Source organism: Grammomys surdaster, unplaced genomic scaffold (assembly GCF_004785775.1).
Source record: "Grammomys surdaster isolate TR1022 unplaced genomic scaffold, NIH_TR_1.0 362, whole genome shotgun sequence".
Lineage (NCBI taxonomy): Eukaryota > Metazoa > Chordata > Mammalia > Rodentia > Muridae > Grammomys > Grammomys surdaster.
The window spans coordinates 1,084,195-1,108,209 of NW_021604781.1; the positions used below are offsets into that span (position 1 = coordinate 1,084,195).

General features: G+C 36.7%; 1 protein-coding gene across 6 annotated transcripts in view; it reads left to right on the forward strand.

Annotated features, from left to right (window-relative positions):
* Pan3 (poly(A) specific ribonuclease subunit PAN3) overlaps positions 1-24,015 on the forward strand; it is a 120,161-nt gene that overhangs the window by 75,392 nt on the left and 20,754 nt on the right. For 5 of the 6 annotated variants that reach the window (XM_028779838.1, XM_028779839.1, XM_028779842.1 and 2 more), the window contains 3 exons: positions 17,329-17,576; positions 19,738-19,842; positions 21,116-21,173. In XM_028779838.1, coding sequence (XP_028635671.1) covers positions 17,329-17,576; positions 19,738-19,842; positions 21,116-21,173 — 411 coding nt within the window. Of the gene's footprint in view, positions 1-273; positions 438-17,328; positions 17,577-19,737; positions 19,843-21,115; positions 21,174-24,015 lie in introns of those variants that run through there. The other variant, XM_028779843.1, reaches the window with a different exon arrangement.

The window sequence follows — 24,015 nt, forward strand, 5'->3', positions numbered from 1 at the left end:
TTATAGTGCCTTCTCTCTCAGGAACCAGATGGTTCTGTGTGGTAGATTTCCTCATAAATGTTGTTGTCTATTTAATATTCTTGCTGTAATGGAGTGAATACTTCAAGCAATTGCCGGGGCATATAGATGCCCTCGGTTATTGACTCCTTCTGTAGTTGAAAGGAAGTTGATCTCTGTCTCTGTCTGTCTCTCTTTCTCTTTTATTTATTTTTTATTTTTTAATTTTTATTTGGACCCATTAAGTATGTCCTTTCCACTTGGGTGTTGAAAGAGCCTATGAGCAGTAGCTGTTCTGATTTTTGTTGGTTGTTTTCTCTAGGGAACAAGCTACCCTCTGAGTCAGCACTGGACTTGAAGATAAATCCTACAATTCATGAAACTGACTGATTCGACTAAAGGATGGATAGTTTGGGCAGCGTTGGACAGCTCTAAGAGGGGTCTGTTTGTTTAACTGGAGGGATTGTTGAGTTCAGCAACTTTTAATTCCCCTAATGATAAGGGGTTGCTGTTGTGAAAACAGGGTTTGTGAAGGAATCAATTTTTGGCAATTAATCAATATTCTTATTGACTCTGTTTTCATTTTATCACAAAACTTCATAGAATAATTCTGTAAAATGAAGAAATTGGAATTTGTATGTCCTGAGCAGTCAGCATAGGGTATTTGTGGCTCAAAAATCCTAATTACCCTTTTTTCACACGGATTATAAGCTGTCTTGAGTAAATCTTTGGCACTTGGTTATTTAATTTTTTGCAGAGGGAGGATATGCACTCGTGGCTTGAAACTGGTAGAGTTAAGTGGGATGCGATTTGATGGTTAAATATTTAGACTAGGGCTGATGTTTCAATGTGATTTTCAGTAATTGTCAAAAATACAATTAAGGTAATTTTTACCTTAAAACTTGAAATTTGTGTCAGGAGTTTTAAAGGAAATGAGAATAATTATATGTTTAATTAAATAAAATTTTAATTTGTACTGAGGGTTTAAAAATGCTTCAGAAGGAAAAATCTTTGTTTTCAATTTTCTAGGCACAGTAGATTATGTTGAGATTTTTTGGATGGTCATTTTGAAGGATTGAAATGTACTGTGGTCGACATTAATTTTAGTTATGCAAAAGCTAATGTGATTTAAAAGTAGGAATCATGGGATTTTTTTTTTTAACCTAGGAGATAGGTAAATTTCTTTTCAGTATCTTTTATTGTTGAGACTAGAAGCTAGAGGTGTTAAGATACCTAACATTGGCAGTTTGAAAACTTGGACTTATATACAGTTTAACTTGGGGTGTGTTAGCTGCAGCATGGTTATTATTATGACCAGAAACATGGCAATCACTATACTTTAAGCCAGTTTTAAGAATTACTTGCAAAACTGAGTTTGATTGAACAAAAAATTTATTAGGTGGAACAATGTCTAATATTATTCTAGCCTTTTCTAATGAGTTCCATTGATACTATTTGATGATAAGGTGATGTGTTTATATTGTTTACCTTGTAATTAGAGCCACAGTTTAAGGACCTCTATGGAGCTGGAGTGATGGTTCAGCAGTTAAGAGCACTGGCTACTTTTGCAGAGGTCCTGGGTTTGATTCCTAGCACCTACATGGCAGTTAACAACCATCTGTAATTCGAGTTCAGGGGATCTAGTTCCCTCTTCTGACTATCACAGGCACTGCATGTATGTCGAGCACATAGCATAAATGCAGACAAAACACCCTTACACATAAGATAAATTAATCTTAAAAGTGAAAAGTTAAACCACATGCTGTATGATACTTAACCTAATTCTTCATTTATGTTCATTATTTAATGATTATTTTCCCACCCCTTTTTGCAGCTTTAAATAAAATTCCAAAACGATCATAATTTAAAGTTTAGTAAGCCCCCTAGAAAACCCATATCAGATCTTGCAGAAGTATTATCATTAGTTTCATAGACACAAATATGACCACAAACATAATCAAGATTTATCATATTCCTGTTCCTGAGGTCCTCTTTTTTTCTTTCTCCTTTTTTTAAAAAAGTAAAATGTAGCTCATCAATGAATGATATCCTTTGGGGATAGCTTATATATTTTGGTGAAGAAAAGACCCAAATGTGTCTACATTGCTTAGATTCTCCAGAAATCCTTTCATTTTAAACCCTCCTGAATTCTTCTTGTCTGAAGCACAATCAAAGTAGGTTCCCAGCACCTAAGCCTTACTACCAACCATGTAACAAAGAAGCTTACTGCAGAAGGCCAGGCACTTGGAGAGGTAAATGTTTGAGATGATGGGTCTTCTGTGCCTCAGTCTCTGGGGACATCTTGCAAAATTTGACAGCTCACTTGAGTTTTATGGTATTTTCCTTTTTATCCTATAAGTTTTGCTTTTAGGCATATTATTTTACAAAGTCTCTAAGGATTTAAATTTAGGTTAAATTGGGACAGTGTAGGTCACTGCATGTATTAGCACACGGGTTCATTTCTGTCATTACTAATTATAAAAACCCGGACTGTGCTCAGTAGTAGCTGAGGAGTGTGTAAGGAGTGGGGAAGCTTCCACTACTTTTGGCTTAAAATTTGAATTTTAAAAGCATTCTCTTTAAATTAATGAATTAGATTCTTATAGTCTATAAACAGTAATCTTGCATTAATCAATAACTCAAAGGGGTGTCTATTAATTGACACTGAGGATTTCTAAATTCAGAAATTTTTAAGTTTATTCTGATATTGATTACTAGATTAAAACATATATGATCAAGATTACGCAAAGAATAAGCATAAAAAGTGCCTGAAGAGGTGTGAGGGCTGATGTCAGTTCAAGCCCAGCCTGTGCTGCAGAGAGAATACAAGGCCATCCTTGGATACATAATGAATCCATCTCTCAGAACAAAACAAAACAAAACAAAATGATAGTAAGAAATCTGTTTTATTTTAGTAAGTCTTTAAGTTAAAATCTTCCAGCAACTTTTTTGTGTTTTCAATTTCAAATAACTGTATTGTTAAATTGACATAGCTTTGACTTAAATTGTCAGGCAGCAAAAGACAGTTTATCTATTAATTGAGTCATTATTACTTTTAAAACTCCCCTTTCCCCATTTCTGATGTGAGTCTGGGTTCAGAGGCTTGAATATTTTATGCTAGTATTATCCTTTACTTTTAAATATTTTAAAAATATTTTTATATGTGTCTGTGTGAATGAGTTGCGTGTATGTGTGTGCATGCACACTCCCTGAGAGACCAGAAGAGAGCATTTCATCCCTTAGAGCTGGAGTTACATGTAGTTGTGAGCCCCACCCACTGTGGGTGCTTTGGAAGAGCAGCAGGTGCTCCTAGCCACAGTCTCTCTATTTAATCCCAGGGCTACCTTTTACAATCAGCATGTATGTCTGTTACCTGAGTGAGGGTTGGGAGGTGGGGTGGGTGCTCTGTCTCAAACTTAGGATCTTATGATGCTGTGCTAGGGAAGACTGCTACTAGACTGTATTCCCAGCTCATTATTGTGATTTGTTGTTTTTTTGTTTTTAAGCCTTTTCCAGCCTGGTGGTAGTGGCACACTCCTTTAATCTCAACACCTGAGACAGAAGTAAGGGGCGGGGGGGAGGAGGGGACGACTCTGTGAGTTTAAGGTCAGCATGGTCTACAAGTTCCAGGATAGCCAGGGATATACAGGGAAATCCTGACTGGAAAAACAAAACCTTTTCCTCTTTTCTGTTTCCTGAGAAATGTATTCAGACAGGAAGATCAGAACATTGTTCTTCGTTTTTCTGTTACAATCCATGGAGAGCAGAGTGGTGCTCCTCAAATGATAGCCATCCTGGAGGCAGTTTGTGGTGTGTATGCAGAAGTCAGGCTCAAAGTGCAGCTCTTAAGGCCTGCGTAGTAGGTTGCTACCCAGCTAGTATCTGAGAAGTAGAAGATTGAAAACTTTTCAGTCTTCTCCAACTGACTACTTTTTGCTAAAAAGCTCTTCTGCCATGTTATTTGCTACATAGTCTGCTTTTTCCCAGACTTATAATTCTGTTGTGCTAGAACATTACCTGAGGTACCAGTCCATGGTAAACCTTGGGCACCAAGTCTTTAGGCTCCTTCTTGTCTGTAAATTGCACACATAGCTGGGGGGCAGAGTGTACTCGTGGACCACACCATGATACATCATTAATTCCTTTAGACTCTAGCTGTGTCTTTTTCTCTCTTTGGTTTTTCGAGACAGGGTTTCTCTGTGTAGCCCTGGCTGTCCTGGAACTCACTCTGAAGACTAGGCTAGCCTCGAACTCTCAAACTCAGAAATCCGCCTGCCTCTGCCTCCCAAGTGCTGGGATTAAAGGCGTGTGCCACCACCGCCTGGCGTGTCTTTTTCTCTTATAGTTGATTGTGCGTCACAATGATTAATCTTAGCTATTAGTAGCTCTATATGCTGAGCAGTATGCAGTGACTTTCTAGATGTGTGGAAGTGTCTTGGACTCAAGATGGTTTTGTCACTAAATTTACTGAGGAATTTAAGGATTATATTGTAAAGCAGCTTTACTTATAAGCAGCAACATAAAGAGTTCTTAGTGTGGTTTTGGTGTTGTTACTTTTGAATGTCTTATTTTAGAATTCTCTCTGTACAGCTCCCTGGCTTATTTTGTGTTGACAAGGAGGGTTCTCATCTATAGGTATAAGTTGTTGAAGCTTTCAGGAAGTAAAGATAATCCTTCTTACAACACTGTCTGTTTGGAAGAGAGTTCTGTCTCTCTATTTCTTTTTCTAAATCGTCTTTAACACATTTAGCTTAAAACTTTACACGAACTTATATAGCTTTGTGTTTGGATCTTCTACATTGTTGTCAGATTTCTTCTCAGGTAGTATAATTGATGTCCGTAAAGAGGCAAAGTTTCTCTCATTCACTCTTTCCCTTGTATAGCTGATACATAAGAGCCAGTATATTTTCTATAAATGTTAGTCTTATTTCTGGCTTTTCTTTCACATATGCTAGCTTGGCCCATAGTTTGATATCATAGAATTGGGTACATGACATTTTTGTCTTATTTCCAGTTTTAAAATTAGTCTTTTCCAGTTTTATATGATGATCATTCTGGGGATCTTGGATGCATTTGTTTCTGAAGAAAGAGCTATTTAAAATTTTCCCTTTGAAGAAAGTACTTTAAAATTTTTTTTATTTTCCTCCCTTTCCCCTCCCTCCGTCCCTCCTTCCTTCCCTCCCTCCCAGTGTGTGTATGGACATATATACCACCGAGAACAAAAAGAGGTCAGGGAATAACTTCATGGAATGGATTTTGAACCTTTACATGGGCTCTAGGCATCCGATTCAGGTTATCATGCTTTCAGGTGACTGCTTGAAATAATTCGACCCAATAAGCTATCTTACTCATCCTGAGGAGACTGTTTTTATAATTGTCCTAGGATGAAATTTAAAATATCCTTAGTATTTACTCATGAGACACTCTGTGACTCCTCTACCTTTACCATAGCTTCCAGGGATCCAACTCTAGTCTCCAGGCTTTCACAGCAAACCCCTTTAACTGCTAGATCATCTAGTGACCTTGTTACCTCATCCATGTCCTGGAGAGTAGAACTCAAAGTCATCATAGTTGGCAGCAAATGTCTTTACTGATTGAACTAGCTTGCTAGCCCCTGATTAAACGCAAGCTTCAAGACCCAAGTTTGGATCCTCAGCAAACACTTAAATGAAAAGCAGAGTACAGAAGTGTGTCCCTGTAATCCTAGTTGTAGGAGGTAGAGATAGGAGGATCTCAGAGGCTTGCTGGTCAGCTACTCTTAGTGAGTTGATTCCCTGCCTCAAGAAATAAGGTGGAGATGTTAGTTAGATATCTTAGTGGTTAAGAGCACTTGCTTGCTCTTTTCAGAGGACCTGGATTCAGTCCCAGAACCCGCATCTGGTGGCTCACAACCTCCTGTAACTCCCAACTCCAAGGAATCCAACTTTGTTTTGGCCCCCATAGGTACTTACATATAAATGCAATCTGTGTATCTGTGTGTCTGTCTGTCCCCTCTCTCAACCCCCACACCCCCCAATAATTAAACTGAAAAATATAATTGAGTGAGTGATAGAGGAAGACACAAAGGTAGTGGCATTGACCTTGGACCACCACATGTGAATATGGTGCCTACAACATGTACAGATATGTATATATCACATACAAATAATGATAATTTGTATTTGAGGGATTTGGTATACATATATTTATATAACTTGTTCATTTTTTACTGGTTCTTTTGTGTTTTGTTTTTTGAGGGAGAGTCTCAGTGTGTAGTGGTAGCTGGTCTGGAACTCACTATTTCTCCTTGGCCTCTTAGTACAGAAATCTGACTGCTACTTCCTCCGCAGTGCTAGGATTAGAAGTGGGCCACCATGCCCAGCATTCTGTATACACACATACTCACACATACATATATGTGTGGATATACACACACACTTTTTAAAAATAGTATCGGAGGCTTTCCCTTTCATTTTAAACTCCTAAGTATTCATCTAAAATTGAAGGAATGACAGGGAATCACTTTGTTGTTTCTCCAAGTAACCATCTGTAGTACTGTATTGCCTGGGTCTCCTAACAGTGCCTAGCAAGTTGTCACATCTGGTTACTTAGTCACATTCTCCCTGAAGTTTGTTTTTTTCTTCATTTCCTGTGTAAGGGTGTTTCTCAATATGCATGCAGTAACGACAGAGGCTCAAATGCTGCTTTGAATCTCTAGGAGCTGGTGTTAATATGATTGTTAGCTGTGCTGTGGGTTCTGAGAACTGAACCTAGATCCTCTGGAAGACCAAGCAGGACTCTTAATTGTTGAGCCATTTCTGTAGCCTATTTTTACCACCTTTTTAATACTTGTTTTTTATGTATATTTGATCTCCTTTTTGGTGCCCCGTGTCTCTTTTTAAAGGTACATTTACCTAATTTAATGTGCTTAAGTATTTTCCATGTATGTGTGTGTATTCATGTATGAGTGTATGCATGCATGTGTGTATACTGTATTTGAACAGTGCCCATGGAGGCCAGGAAGAAGGCATTGATTGAGTCCCCTAGAAATAAGAGTTACCGATGGTTGTGAGCTAGCTACCCTGTGGTTACTGGGAACTGAACCCAGGTCCTCTGCAAGAACAGCCCTGTTGTCTTGATGAATTTCTACAAAATTCTAGAACATCTTGAGGACTATAGTGTTGATCACCTTTTACTATTATTGGTGTAAAAACTTCTATTTTTTGTGGGGCTGGAGAGATAGGTCAGTGGTTAAACACTGGCTGCTCTTCCAGAGAACCTGGGTTCAGTTCCTAACACCCATGTGGCAGCTCACAACCGCCTGAAACTACAGTTCCAGGGGATCCAACACCCTTACACAGACATACTTGTAGGCAAAACAACAATGTACATAGGATTTAACACCCTCCCCACTTTGTTTTGTTTTTTTTTAACTTCCTTTTTGTTTGTGTTTCTTAAGTGTTATTTTCTGGCTTTCTCAATGCATACTTTCCCACAGATTTATTTAGCTTGGGCAATTTTTTTTTTTTTTAAATAATGCTTGCTACCTTTGCTGAACTAGAGTCTTTTTTTTTTTTTAAGATTCATTTAGGTAGAATTGTCATCTGAATAGCAGATAAGTATAGATACTAACTTGTGTTCAAATTATCTTGTCTGTAAGAATTTAATTACTTTTCCAAAGTCTACTTGTTTATGTGTAAGTTTATGCTTATCTTAGTTTTTAATTCCTAGTTCATGTAAATGAGGTGGGTTTTGAGTGTGTTTTTTTTAATTGCTCTCCTGTCTTCTACAACTGGGCTACTGGAATGATTTGGATATTAAGTATTTTTGCTGGTATTTAGTTGATATATTTGTTGTAAGACCGGACCTTTAAGTGTACATGTGGTTCACTTTGGTGTATTTACTAAATTGGGCAGCTGTAACCATAAACTAAGTAGGTAAACTGTGTGACTTTTGTAGTCTGTGCTTTGCTCTTTTCCACAACTTAAGAGTTACGGCCCTTAGAACTATAACTCTGTTTTTCTACTTCATAGGCTTGGCCAGTCTGTGTACATAGCATCTTGTACTAAGTGGCTTTTATGTATCTGGCCACTTTCACTTAACGTTGTATGGTTCCCATAGTAGTGTGGGTTCGTGTTCATTACAATCCTCAAAACACAGTATTTCACAGAGCCATTTCTCAGTTGGTAGACATTTGAGCTTTTTTCCACTATTCAACAGTGATGATGATCATGTGCTCTGGGCATTCATATACAAGTGTTTGTGTGGACATACCTTCTTACTGCTACTGGGAAATAGGCATAGTAGTGGGATTCCAAGACATATGGTAACTTTTAACAATTTGAAGAACTGCTAAACTTGTTTTCAAGGTGACTGTATGTACTACTTTACATTTCTGCCAGAAGGAATAAGACCTGATTTCTTCCTCCTCACTAACAGCATTTGTTGCTATGCTCTTGACTATAGGCAGTCTAAGGAGTGATACAGTATGTTCATGCCCCTAGTGATACTGTGTTTCTTTGCATGTGATTGGTTGACATTTGTATGATGTCTCTGAAGAAATTTCTGGTCACATTGCTTGATTAGTCGTTTAATGCACTTGTTTTTGTTGTATGCTCTAGGCATTCTTTTTATTGAACAGACTAGACTGCAGCCTGGCCACCATGATCGCTACCTACAAAATATACAAATGGCTCACTTCCTATTAGTCTCATTTAGAGCATTTAAATGTCTTCTTTTATTGTTTGTGCGGCTGTTGCTCAACTGAAGGACATGGGGGCGTATACCTGTTTTCTTCTTACAGTTTCATGGGTTTACCTATTTTTACAATATTAAAAGCTGTTTTGCCTATGGTATGAAATAGGTACTAAACATGATACATTTTGTTTCTATTTTATTACTCTTCCCCACTAGGCAGGCTCTTGGTGCAGCCTAAGCTGGCCTTTGGCTTGTGATCCTCCTGCTTCTGCCCTCTGAGTACTTGGATTACACGTGAATCATACCTGACTTCTTGTGATTCTATGTAGTGGTTAAACTAAAGCTTTTAATTTACATGCTTTCCTAAGTAAAAAGTACAAGCTATTTCCCCACTTGCTCTTCAGTGCAGGGCAGTAGAGCCCAGAAGCTTGTTTTCACTAGGCAGTCACATGGCCCTTAGCTGCTCTCTCCCTTTCAGTATTACAGCTTTGTAGAATTTTAACTACATTTGTGCTTTAAAAAATCCAGCCATTTTTTATGTTCCAGGACTTTCAGCAAATGAAATTTTTCCTTGTTATTGATTTTATCTTTTTAGATTTATTTTATATGTGACTGTCACTGTCTTCTGACACACCACAAGAGGGCATCAGATCTCATTATAGATAGTTGTGAGCCACCATGTGGTTGCTGGGAATTGAACCCAGGACCTCTGGAGGAGCATGCTCTTAACCACACAGAGCCATCTCTCCAGCCCTGATTTTTTTTTTCCCCTAATGAATTGATTGTTGAATTGTTTTTCAACACAGAAATTCCAGTGATGAGTCCTAAAATTGTCTCCACCCCTTCCCCCACACTCCCGTTTTAGAGATAAATTACCTTTCTTCCTTGAACTAGTGTTCTGGCATGTTTTCCAGTTCAGGTAGTGGCCTCCGTTATTCACACACTGTCCCCCAAACCCACCCTGTGCTCTTCTCCTCCCTCTCTCTTTCTTCTCTCCTCATACTGTCCTTAGATAATTTGTTTTCCCAGTATGTTTTGGTTTTGGCCATCACAGTATTGCGTAATTAGGAAAGATTAGTTCTTTTCTGTTCAGAGCCCTTGCTCTCCAAATTTATTGATGAGGTATATTTTTGTTTTGTTGTTCTTTTTTTCTCTAATTGAATGTTGCTTCTCCAAAACTTTTTTTCTCCTGGAAGCTTAGTCAGCTGTTGTCCTCTCTAGCTTTATTTGTAGCTAGTCTCCTCAATGCCGTTTCTCACTCACAATTGCTTGTTTTCATCTGCTTTAGTTGACCTGTTAGGAGCTTTTTCTTTGATGATGCTTATACAATTTTTACTCTTAGCCTACTTGCTCTGTTCCAAGAACAAATACCTTGTCACTTTTGTGTCCTTTGTATTAGTAATGAGTTGGGTTTTGTTTTTAACCCTCTTTATATATTATCTGGGGTACTTAGTATCAGTGAATTTTCATGACTTTTGTGCATTTTAGTTTTGTTACTTTTTTGATTTCTGAAACAGATCTTACTATATGGCACAAGCTAGCCTTGAACTGGAATTCCTACGTATGCCTCTTGAGTAGTGACATTATTGGTGTGCAGTATAAGGAAAGCTACCATTGGGATCAGGAATTTAGATACAAAAGAGATTCAAGGTAATTTCTTACCTTTGGGAAATGCCTTGGGGGCCTAGCTTGGAGCCCTGCAGCAAAAATTACTAGCAGTTTCAGCCGAGGATTAACACACAGATTAAAAAACTTCTACTTGGCATTGGATATTTTACAAACACTACTGTAGGTGGAGCTGCTCTAGAGTTGACCACAGATAAACATCTTACTCCCCCCAAACTCAATGTTATAAAATAACTACTAGAGATTATGGTCCTTTCCCCTTAGGAATAGTAAGGATGATCTTAGGAAGGAGTGAATTGACATCCCAAGGATTCATTGTACATCCGGAATTATAGGTCAAGATTTCAAAGGAGAAATTAAAATTATGGCCTGTGTAAAAAGAGAGATGCAATTTAACACAGGTAATAGGGTTGCTCAGATGTGACTGTTTCCCTACATCAAAAGCAAAGCTGCACCAGTAGGAAAAAATGGAGGGTTTGGAAGTACTGGAAAACATGTATTTGGCAAACAGTTCTTAATTGTCAGAGGCCAAAATTAAAATTTCACATAAATGGTATTGCAGTAGAAAGTCTGATGGATACAGGAGCTGATATAACAGCCATAATTTTACAAAAAATTTCGAATTCTGAATTGCCACTTCAAAATATGTATACTTAGTTTCTAGGAATTGGAAAGTTATTTCAGAACAAAGTGTATGTTGATTTAAATGTGTAGGACTGGAAGGTCAAATAGGAAAGTTAAGGCCTTATGTGTCTGATATACTCATAAATTTATAGCGAAGGGAAGAAGGGATCTTTTACAACAGTGAGGTGGTCAGATTCATATTCCTGCAATCCCAGAGATAGTCCATAATGAAATAAGCAGTTAAATGGTAGATGTTCCTGGGGAAGGTATTGATATGTATCATCAAAAACAACCCCAGGCTGTGCCAATTGTCCAAACATGGGGCATAACAGAAATTGAGTATCCAAATTTATGGAGGTAGGGAGGGTGCACTGCTGAAGTATCAACGGCTCACCCTTAAAATGGTTGACTAACAAGCCTTTAAGGGTAAAGCAGTGGCCTTAACCAACCAACCAACCAACCAACCAAATAAAACTAAAAATGTAAGCACTTGAACATCTGTAGGTTCAGCATATAGAAGAGTCTATCAGTCATTGGAATTTGCCAATATTCGTTATTTAAAAAAAAGGAATCAGAAAATTGGAGATTGTTAACAGGTTTAAGAACTGTGAATAGAGTAATATAACCAGTGGGTTTGTTACAGCCTAGAATTCCTGTCCTTTCTTCATTATCTAAGGCATGGCTTGTGATAGTAATTGATTTAAACGACTTTTATTATTTTATTTTTTTTAGTAATCCCTTGTATGAGCAAGATAAGTAAAAATTTGCTTTCTCAATACCTATAAAACTATATCAGTCAAAAGTTCTTCAGCAAGGAATGTTAAAAGAGTCCAACTTTATGTCAATATTTTGTGCAACAACTGCTAGAAATAATTTGTAGGCAATTTCGTATATCCATTATTTATTATTATATGAATATTTTGTTGGCTAATTCAGATGCAGATACTTTAGAGAAAATGTTTAAGGGAACAAGGAATTCTGCCATACTGTGGGCTACAGATTAGATTGCACCTGAGAAACCGCAGTGAAGAGATTTGATTAACTATTAGGTTTTTGAAATAAGTCAACAACAACAACAAGAGAATTCAATCACAAAAAGTACAGATCAGAAGAGATGAGTTGTAAGTTCTTAATGATTTTAAAAAATTAATGAGAGATGTTAATTGGCTATGGCCTACCATTGGGTTAACTACTTAAGAGTTAAGTAATTTGTTTTTAAATATTAGAAGATTTCAACTTAAAAAGTCCAAGATGGTTAGTGGCTGAAGCAGAGAGTTAACTCTAGTAGAACAGAGACTGCAGATGCATATGAGGATTGCATAGATCCCAAACTTGATTGTATTTTGCAAACCTTCAACTTTTTTTCCTACTAGGCTCATTATGCAGTGGAAAGATAGTATTGTGAAATTCTTAGCACAGAAAGTACAAAAAAGACTTACATAGAAACATTTCTGATTTAATCATAAAAAGAAGAATAAGACTACGTCAGTTTTCAGGAACAAACCCAGAAGAAATTGTGTACTAATGTTGAATTATATCATTATAGGTAATCAATGAAGATTGGTAAAGAGCTTGTAGCAACTAATTGGGAGACATTAACAGCAGATATCCTAATAGCAAGCAAGCATCTTTAGTTTATAAAAAGATTCTCCCACACATTATAAAAGAAACATCAATTCTGAAGCACCTACATTCTATACTGATGCAGATAAGGTGGAAATGGCAGGCTATAAGTCAGACCATATGAGCAAAATAATTCAAAGCCTATATGCCTCAGGTAAAAAATCACAGCCATATGGAATTCTTATGGTATTATTAGATTTTCCTGAACGTCTTAATATAATTACTGACTCTCAATTCACAGAAAGAGTTGTTCTGCATATAGAAACTTCTGAATTTATTCCTAATAATTTAGAATTAACCTTGTTTTTTTTTATACAGATACAACAATTAGGAATAAAAATATTATCCATTATATATAAACCAAATTAGTTCACACATAGATCTGCAAGGTTCATTAGCACAAGGAAGTGAAATTAACTAGTTGTTAATAGGAAGTATATTAGAAGTGTCAAAGTTTCATGAAAAGTATCATGCAAACAGCTGAAGCCTAAAGAAGTTTTTCTGTTACTTGGAGATAAGACAAGGATATTATAAAAATTGTCATATGTGTCCCTTATATAATTAAACCTCATTATACACTGGAGTTAACCTTAAACATGCCAAAAGAAGTTAAATCTGGCAAATGGATGTGTTTCATTTTTCAGAACTTGGAAAACTAACATTTATACACCATGCCTTTGATATGTACTCAGGATTTTAATAGGCTTCTATTTTTTTAAGTTCTGAAAAGGTTGATTCTGTAATTACACATTTCTGTAATGGTTATCATGGGGATACCTCCACAAATTAAAACTGACCATGCCTCTGCATATGTCTCTAATAAATTGAAACAGGTTTTTAGCATATTATATTTTTATCAGTGTACCACACAATCCTATAGTCCAGGGAGTTGTAGAAAGATCTAATCCCTCTTAAAGGAAATACTTATAGGAAATGCTTATAAGACAAAGATATATATATATATATATATATATATATATATATATATATATACACATATATATAGTCAGTAGTGCTCTAACTTTAAATTTTCGGAATGTTAATGAGAAAGGATCAACAGCAGCTGAGAGTTACTGGGTTATAGAAAAAACTCTAGAATTAAATCAGCCTATGTGCTATAAGGATGCATTAACATTAGAATGGAAGCCAGCAGAAGTTTTGCATTGGGGATGAGGAATTTGATTATATTCCCACAGGAAACCACAAGCTGTGGATAGATACCATCAAAACTGTTAAAAATTATAGAACTAAAAATTACAGATCTTCTGAAAACCTTGGCCACTGACCCAAAAAGCTCTTAGTTCACTGAAAATGTCTTTGTTTATAATTTTCTGCTACACACAGCACAGTTAATGTCTTAAAACAGGAGAGGGGAGATGTCATGACATTTTTGAGATTTCTGGAACTTGGTTTCTTAAAAAACACAGAAATGTAAGAATGTGTGTTTATTTTAATCCTAGGTGTTGGGATATGGGGCTGATTCGGACTGTCCACAGCAGCTGACCATGATTTGCCTCATGCTCTAGCAGAAGCATGATTTTCCCATCTGCAGATAATTTCTGTGGTTGTGTGATACTTGGAATTCTGGGAGCTTTTCAGACAGCACATAAATGCTAGGACCCTGAGAGATGGGGTGGTTGTTGGTCCCTTAGAGAATTTGGTTGAAGTTATGGTCAAAGAAGAAACAAAAGGAAGAAATTAGATTCAGGATCTCTTTCCCCTCTGTCATTTCTCTTTCTCCTCTATCCTCGTTTCTCTCCTATCTAGTGTTAGAGAGTAGAACCAGGGAGTGAAGCCCGTAAGTGGTGGTAAAAGGAAGAACCTACAAAGTAGCAAAGACCAGTACATCTCTCTACTGGATACCTCTGTATTATTGCTCACTTCTATTTGGATAGGCATTTTCCAGGTACTTTACAGTAGTTAGTTTATCCTTAGAGTCACTTATATTTCTCAGCTTGAAATTATAGACAGTGCCACCCTGACCTTGATTGACAAAAAAGTCATACAGAAATTATGATGGCAAATACTGTTAATTTAAGGTATTAAAATACATGTTTTCATTCTTCTATTATATGTATATGATGTATTTAGTCAATATCATTATTGGTAGGAAACTTGTTGGATCAAGTGGATTCTAAGTCCTTTGGAAAATTATTTCTATGGTTACTGCTGTAGAAGGAAAATATTTTCAACTAGATATATTTTTCTCTCTTTTTTTTTCTTTTCCCTTGCCTTTCCTTTCTTTTCCTTTTCTTTCCTCTCTTTAAAGTGTTCTTTGAGGCAACATCTTTCTTTGTGACCCTGGCCAGCCTGGAATTTACTTTGTACACTAAGGTGGCCTCCCATATGGAGTTATCCCCCTGACTCTGCCTCCTGAAAGCTGGAATTATAGGTGTGGGCTTTGCTAAGGGCACATACTTTGGGTTATTGTCCCTTGATTTAGTCAGAGTCTGTTAATTGTAATTCGGCCCCTTGTGTGTAACCACTTGTTTATATAGTGTTCTCTACTCTGTTGTGCTTACTAACAAGCATGTTCTTTGTTTATGCACCTGTATGGGAATTACACCCCATTCTTTAATACTCTACTAATTATGTGAGTGACACGTTGCTTTTCCTAGATATTGTATAGCAGTTTTACAGGTAATTTTGCCTTTAGCTGAGTAAGTATCCTCATGGGTACTAATGATCATTGTTGAACATGTTTTAGTTTTAGTGTATTTGAGTAATTCTAAGAAACCATAGCTTACCTGTATGAACTACAACTTTGCATTAAAATAATTTCACAAAATTGAAAATGGTTCAGAGAAGTCTTGATACTCTATATAGTGTAAAGTCTACCGAGGCAGTTTTCCCTATTCATTCACCTTGCATTGTTTGTGATGATGTATTTAGTCTTACAGACTGTACTTTATTAATTTCTATACCTACTGAGAGCCAAGACCTTCCCATTAATTAGCTTAGCTATGTCTTCCCCACATAACCCAAGTAATTGCTGAAGCTATTGAAATGGCTACAAATCCTCTTTCTTGTACTTCATATGAGACAGAAATTGGAGTATGTGCTTTAAACTAGTTTGCTAGTCTGTGAAATGAGTGTGCTATACTTGCCCCACAGGGTGGTATAAGGATGCAGTAAACTGATGCTTAGGACACCTTTAGATTGGGGCCTGGCAGGGTGGGGAGCAGGGCAGGATTACTGCTATACATATTGCTGTTAATGAACAGAACAGTAGTTAACCAATTCATTCATCTTTGGTGATCTCCAGCAGGTTCCTCTCAGGGATACTTAGAAGCTAGCTTTATGGGGAAACTATGCAAATGTAGCCCATAGTTTTAGCTAAGTGAATAGAGTTTAAGTAATATAGTAGACGCCTGTAGATTCCTGTAGCTAACTGTGCAAATGCAGAGGTGGATAAAAACAAAGCCCCATAGTGGTTAAAAACAAGATAAAACGTGGCTCATCTTAAAGCACAGTGACTGGACCTCATCGCTTTTTCGTTTTTTTTTTTTTTTTAAAGTTTTCTTTTTGGAAAGAATGATAGATTTTTAAAGTTTCTCCTGTTTTCTTGACATTTGAAATTTCTGGCCTACTTCAGTATTGATACTGTAGAAGCAGTAGGGGATACTGGGTTGGGAATTTGAAGTTGGCTTGAGTTTGAGTCTTGGCTCTGCTGTTGACGTTGTACATGTGTCTGGTTAAGTGACATAAACTGCATCTAGGTTCTGACTGGTAGGTGCTTGGAGACTCAGATACCATCCCTGTGATGAAGCTTTTAGAAGTGCAAGTGCTCTCCAGAGACAAGAGGTCTCTTCTCAGTTTTAAGCTCAGTTTTGTTCATCTTATTTTCAAAAAGCAAAGTCTTGATGTTTTATGAGACACTAGAAAATTGAAAAATATCCCATTAATAATAGCTCTATGGCCAAAGGTATTTTGCTAATTTCGCCCCCAGTTGTGTAGGTTTTAAACATTGCCCAAATTCCCATACATGTGTTCCTTGTAGCTAGATCTCCTGTTTTATATCTGCTCAAATAAGCCACCTCCCTTAAACTTGTGGCTAACTTCATCTGGCTTTAAGTAATTTGCATTTATGCACGTGGTTGTCAGTGTTTTAGAAATCATTTTATGCTTTTACATGTGATTTGGTCTTATATTTTCAGCTGGCTTCGAATAGGGTAAAAATACTGGTTCTCCCTCCCTTCCCCATGGCATCTGTGACAGAGTCCATTGTTCAAGTGGCATTGTTGGCTGTGGTTGCACTTGGACATGCATCTGCAGTAGTTCCAGATGTTTAGTGTATGTCTAGAGTTGCAGAGATTTGGTGCTTAATCTGCCACTGTGTATTTTAGCATAGTCTCAGCCTTTTTCCCCCAAGAAATTTTGCTATTCATATTTCGTGGAATTTAGTAGGTCATCATTACTTGATTTTTTTTAATATAATATTTGTGTAATTGTGTCATTTGGGCAGTAGTAACAGTTCTAAAAGACTGAGGAAAAGAGCTATTCAAGAGTCTCAGTTCTGGCAGTTTTCATTATTTCATTAAATTAATTTCTTAATCTCTGGTGATTCTTACTGTAGGGTTAGGTTGTCAAGGAGAGGTCTGTTGCTGATTTCATTAGTTAAGAAAAAGAAACTTATTTGCACTTGCTTTAAAATGAATTTTTTTCCTTTGCACTTAAAATGGATGTTTCTTTCACATGAGTGTTTGCATTTTATTTTCCAGTGTTTTTTCCTCTAAAACCAGTGTGCTATTCCACTAAGACCCTCTTTTGCATCTTCCCCAGGAATGTCACTGTCTGCTGGATCTTCCCCTCTCCATTCCCCCAAAATTACTCCACACACCTCTCCTGCTCCTAGAAGAAGAAGCCACACTCCAAACCCAGCAAGTTTCATGGTGCCGCCTAGTGCCTCCACTCCTGCCAATAACCCTGTTCCTCAGACTCCATCCTCTGGTCAGGTGATCCAGAAGGAGACTGTCGGGGGGACGACTTACTTCTATACAGATACAACTCCAGCACCTCTGACTGGAATGGTATGGCTTCTGTTAAAGAGAGAGTCAGTGCTCTGAGAAAAGCTGCTCCTTAACTAGTGAGGTCGTCCCCCAACACTGGAAGGGTTTTAGGGACATGAAAAAGTATTGTACTATTTAACTTACTCTCATATCTTTAAATTGGTATGATTCTTCCTTCCTAATTTCACTCAGAAATCAGATTGTGGTTGTACTTTGTTTTAGTGTGCTGGGGTACCACTGCAGGGTTACCTCGTTAGCACTTGAGCTAGTTAAGTTGATGTTCTCTGGCTTTTGTTTCTAGTTACTGGGTAGGTAGGTTTACCTTTGGGAAGATGTTGAAGAAAGTAGGCTGTATCTTTATTATTGAAAGCAAATTGAAGAGTCACTGTTGATTCAGATAAAGCAGCACTGTAAAGGGCAGAGCTCTAGTTGGCAGAATGGCATGCAGTGGTAAAGGCTGGTAGTGTGGTCGTTGTGAAGGATGGAAAGGATCCAGACAAGAGGGAGCCATGATTGTGAGCAGCCAAGTGACTGGTGACTGGTGACTGGTGAATCACAAAGTAAACAGAGTATACTGGGGATAGACTTGCTTACAAAGATCAAGAGAGGAAGAACATGTCCAGAAGATATGTCCATGTCTCAGGGTGAATTACCAGTGCCAGGAGAGAGGAGTGAAAGAACAAGAGCCAGGGGTAGGGGTGGGGGAGTGGTGGGGATGATGGGGATGCCCTTGTTTGTGTTACTTAGTGCCTTTCTTTTTGGCCTCACTGTTTTGTCTACATTAAAGAAAAAAAAACTAAAGAAATTAGTAAATAGCTCTATTTACAAATTCTATTAAAATGATGGGAGTTTAAACTATAAACATCTGACTAGGTTTCAATAAATGCAATTTGACTGGCAGACTAAGTTAAATTTAATATTTTGCAAAAGATCTTTTCCAGTGACAGGAAAACAGGTTCGTCTTTTTTTTTTTTTTTTGAAAGCTTAGTCCTGCTGTGTTTTTTACACTCAAGTCTTTGTACTTTTGAGATAGTTTTCTTATTTGAAACATGAGAAGAGTAGTAACCTACTGCCTTGTAGAAATAAATGTGAAAATTTGTAAGTCCTGTATATATTTCAGAAAACCGTTTGGTGAGGTCTTTTGCTTTGTTTTGGGTGGTGTAACACCATGGAACAGTGAACATGGTCAGATGATCAAGGTAGAGACTTGTTCCTTTCAAGCCACATCCTACTGGTTTAATAATTTTTGGTACTTTAAAAAAAAATGTTTGTAGAAAGAAGAAATTGGACTTAACTATGTAGATGTTTGTTTGTCACAGAAGTGCCTCTGCTGTTTGTAGAGATCAGTATATTTTATAATGTTTTCAGTCTTGTGGCCATATTACTTTTTTTTTTCTTCAATCCTGAAATAGTTAACTGTATGATAGAAGAAAACCAAGGCAAGAAAAAGGCAATTTTACTCTCTCTCTCTCTGCAGGCCCAGGTGTTTTATAAAACTACTTTCAGTTGCATTTCACAGCAGGTGAATATCTGAGGACAACAAAAAAAACAGCTAAAGCTATTTCTAAGAAAGAGAAAAAAAAACATTGGGGTGGATGTGAGGAGAAGCTTGGAAACAGGATAAGGACAAAGGGAAGAACGGAGTGTGGATGTGAGAAAAGGGACCAAAGAAGACTGTGTAGAGTGCTAGGGGTGGGGCTGACACCTGCTGGGTCTCAGCTTAGAGTGTTGAGCAGGTGTGCTAGCAGACTAGACCTTGAATGCTCTTAAAAAAATGCTCAGCCATAAGAATGCTGCCAGGGGTTGTTAGCGTTACCTCACTCTACCCTGCAGAGCTTGATATCTTCTCTTTCTCTCTTCCAGTTGGTTTAAAATCTACTTCTGAACTGTTGGAAGGAGAACGTTCTGTCAAAGACTTAGTTTTGCTTTCTTGGTGGGGCTGAAATTTTATATCTGAATAAATGTTTTCTTCTTTGACTTTTTAAAATTTTATTGTTTTTAAAATTGTTAAGAAAGAAGATTTACGAAATGAGTTTATTCAGAAAGTATTCTTATAACAATTGTATTTTAAATATACCAAAATTTATTACTATCAAATAAAAATTAAACTTTCATGAAAATGATAAAGCTTACTAATTGAGAAAAATTGATGATCGTATTTTCTGCCTCCTTGCCTTTTTAGGTATTTCCAAACTATCATATTTATCCTCCAACTGCACCTCATGTTGCTTATATGCAACCAAAAGCAAATGCACCTTCCTTCTTTATGGCCGACGAGCTCCGACAGGTATGCTTTCATAAGCTAGCATAGACATTGACCATTGGCTGTACCTTAAAGTGGGAAAAAATATACAGAATACTTGTGTGCAGTCATGCACAGTCTCCAAAGCAAGAGATTTTGACGGTGAAAGTTTTCTGTTTAAGAAAAGCATCTTAAGGAAATCTTAAATAATGTATTAGAGTATAAAATACAGAATTAGTATTTAAATGTGCTGCTTTTCTGTGTTTCATGTTTTTTGTACAGAAATGATTCTTTGCATGGGTTTATTTATGTGTGTGTGTGTGTACGTGTGTACATGTGTACATGCATACTCACTTGGAATATGTCAGGAAGAGCATATGTGGGAGCTGGTTCTCTCCTTCTATGTGGGTACTGGGAACAAAATTCAGGTTATCAGTCTTGGCAGCGAGGACCTTTCCTCACTGAGCCATCCCAAATGGGAAAGGCTCTTAAATAAAACATATATAATTTAAGTGCCTTTTTAACCTTTAAATTGTTGCTATTAATTTGACACAGGAATAAGCTTCATTTTAAGTGACCCAACAAAAATCTTAAAGTAGGTTTTATAAAATAATTTACATTCTTATTTGTCTTATTTGTTGTGGTAAACAACTTAAGATATTCTTGCTGTTTATAGCTTCTTATATGTACATTCTCAAAAGTATTTTTGTTTTTCAGAAAGTTTTTTCAGTGTACTTAAGCACGCAGTGTGTGTGTAGTTGTGTATCTTACTTCTTTTTGCAGTCCTGGGAATAAGACGTAGCACCTTGTGCATGCTAGTCAAACATTGTCTCATTGATCTATGTCCTCAGCTTCTAAGTAATGATTTTAGAATGAATTATTGGCTACATTAATAGGTCTTATATATTTCGGGTTGATTTATAGCACTTTTTTGGTTTTTTGACAACAGGGTTTCTCTGTGTTACCCTGGCTGTCCTAGAACTCACTCTGTAGACCAGGCTGGCCTTGGAACTCACAGAGATCCGCCTGCCTCTGCCTCCTGAGTGCTGGGATTAAAGGTGTGCACCACATCTTCATCTTTTTTTTTTTTTTTTAATGTTTTTTAATTTTTTTTTTTTTACTTAAATTCAGACTAATTATGGGAGATAATATATCTAGGATTGGAATTTATGTATAGTAGCACCTAGAAATATTATGATACAAGTATTAAAATATATATAAATATTTAAATAGAAAAGTATTTAGGTATAATGGAAAATCTAGATATCAGAACCTCTGTTTAGAATTTGTTATCAATATACTTATTTCCTATTCTTAGGAGCTGATCAACAGACATTTAATAACAATGGCTCAAATTGATCAAGCAGATATGCCAGGTAAAATGCATGATAATGTCTTCTTTCCAACTCTCAGGCAAGGCAGGTAGACCTCTGAGTTTGTGGATGGCCTGGTTTACAGAACAAGTTCGAGGACTCGAAGACAGCCAGGGCTCCACAGAGAAACCTTGTCTCAAAAAAAAAAAAAAAAAAAGAAAGGAGAATATAACTGGATCCTATCTTAAGCCACATTAAAAAGATTAATAGATTAAGGGTTTATATGCCTTAAAACTTTAAAACTCCTACTATGTATACCTGTAAATTGATAAAACATTTTAATAGGTAAAGGTTTACTATACAAGACTGAAAGAAGTTTTTTTCTTTCTTGTGAAGAACATACTGGGTTATAGATCTAGCTCAGTAGAAAGCACTTGGGCTGATAATTTGATTTACTCCCGAGCACTAGAGGCTAAAATCACAAAAACAAAAATGCTGATAAATTCTTATAAGTTAAAATTTAAAAATGACCCAAAGATATCTGCTGTTGAAGAGGAACTAAAATACAGGCTGGAGAGATGGCTCAGTGGTTAAGAGCACTGACTGCTCTTCCAGAGGTCCTGAGTTCAGTTCTTAGCAACAACTTGGTGGCTCACAGCGATCCGTAATGGGGCCTGGTGCCCTCTTCTGGTGTGTCTGAAGACAGCAACATTGTACTCATATATAATAAATAAATAAATAAATAAATCTTTTTTTATTAAAAAGGGAGGGGGAACTAAAACTTGGAAGAAGATATTTGTAATCTGTACAATTGTCAAATAAGAGAAAAAGACCTGATCAAACAGCTCACTGGGAAAATAGCTGAAGCTAAATGTGAGCAGTTTCATGGATGATCTTTATAGTCAATAAGTGTTTCAAGAGGAAATACAAGGAGGAAGTGATTTAACACTTTGCCACCTTATAGTGACAAGATATAGGTCTGTATATTCTCAATAGTGACTATAGTTTAAATTGTAGCTGCTTTGGAAAGCTCAAAACTATATATCATTTACCTAGTGTTTCAAGGTAAACTTTGGTCATTTCAATTGGAAGATATACAAGATAAATGTGTCATAAATGTACACAGGGCTGTGGAAACCTGAAGCAATCTGAATGCTCATCTGAAGAATAGTGGATGAATTTAGTAGGACATTATGGAAGAAAGCATACTGATAGACAGCAACACAGAAGAATCTTAGTAACACAATTAAAAAGTAACTACATCCAACATGCACTTTTTTATGAAGTTACTAAAATTAACACTCTGTAGTGTTGCATAGGCATGAACCAGCGACTTGAGTAATATAAACTAAAGATTATTATTAGTCTTTTACAGCTGTGTTCAAACATGTCCTTATCATTTTTGTAACTGAGAGTTTTGTTTCTCCGGTTCATTATATGTATTTTTTTTGTTAGTCTTTTATTTGACAGTCTCATTGTGTTGCCCTGGCTGGCCTGGGACTCAGAAATTTGCCTGCCTCTGCTTCTGTTTCCTGAATGCTGGGATGGGATGAGTGCCTATGAATTCACTATTTTATTAGCCTTAAGTCTCATGTTGGCTCATCTGTTAATCTGCTTATTTCTATCTCATCAGTATGGACCAAATACTTGTAGCCAAGCATGTTTTACATCTCAGGAAACTTTAGCAATGTCCAAAACCTTTTTCAGTCATCATCACTGTAAGCAGTGTTGTACAGCATGCGGTGGATGGAGGCTGGGAATGCTCCACACTCCCTGCAGTGTGCAGGGCAGTTCTTCACAGTGTTAGTTATGCTAAGGTTGAGAGATGTGGCATAGGCTTACTGCAGCAAGTTCTATAAATTTACCCTAGCATCCTTTTTCTTCTTCCTTTCTGCTCCTTCTCTCTATTGTTTTCAATATGATCTGGTGGAATTGGACTGTAGAATATGTAGTCTTCCATTTGATTTTCTTTTGGGCTTTTATTTCTACAGTATATTTTTTACATTATTTTAATACTAAGCACCCTTTTAGTCATGAATAAGTATGTGGACTTATTAGACTGAGCTGAACACAAAGAATAATAGTTAATAATACTACTTTAAGATTCAACACCCCTTTATGATAAAAACGAAATCAACCAGACATAAAAGGAACACATCTTTAACACAAGACACTCATAAAACAAGCCAGCAGCTAATAGTAAATAGAGCCCAAAGTGGGACCAAAAAGTGTTCCAGGGGAATCATGAGGAAGCTTCAGGGACTTGATATTCATTAAGTCAAACAGCAGTGGTGTCACAAGTGCAACAGATTGAAGGAAGACATGGCTAAAAATCCTATATTCATAACCTTATAGTACCGTGACCTCTTTCAAACAAATCATGTACAGCCATTGCATGCAAATTCAAGATGTCCAGCTTCTAAAGCCAGATAGTGTTTGCTGTGGAGATCCTTGTGTATTAAGCAGAATTTATCTTTTACCTTGTATATTTGCTTGTTCTTAAAAACCATGGTAGTCACCAAAAAGTTTGTTGCAAATATCATAGCTGGTTTGCCTCTTGTGCCTTCACCTGACTGTTAATTTTCACTGTCAGCACTGCTTTTGCACCTCTTGATTATCTGGGAGAAGCATAGTTTCTTTAGTTGTACTTAGTTGAGCAAGAGGTGATTTGTAAGAGTTTTGATGTCATATATCACATAGGTTCACACATAGATATGCATGCATGTACATGGATGAACACAATTCCCAATTTAATACAACTTATTTTAAATTTATGCTCTAAAGATAATTAAAATATTTCTTGGTTTTTATTAATATCAAAATGTTTAATATTTTATCAGTAATTCATTTTTAGTAATTATTTCTGAGAACAAAAATTCCCATATTGTACTGCCAAGAGATGGAA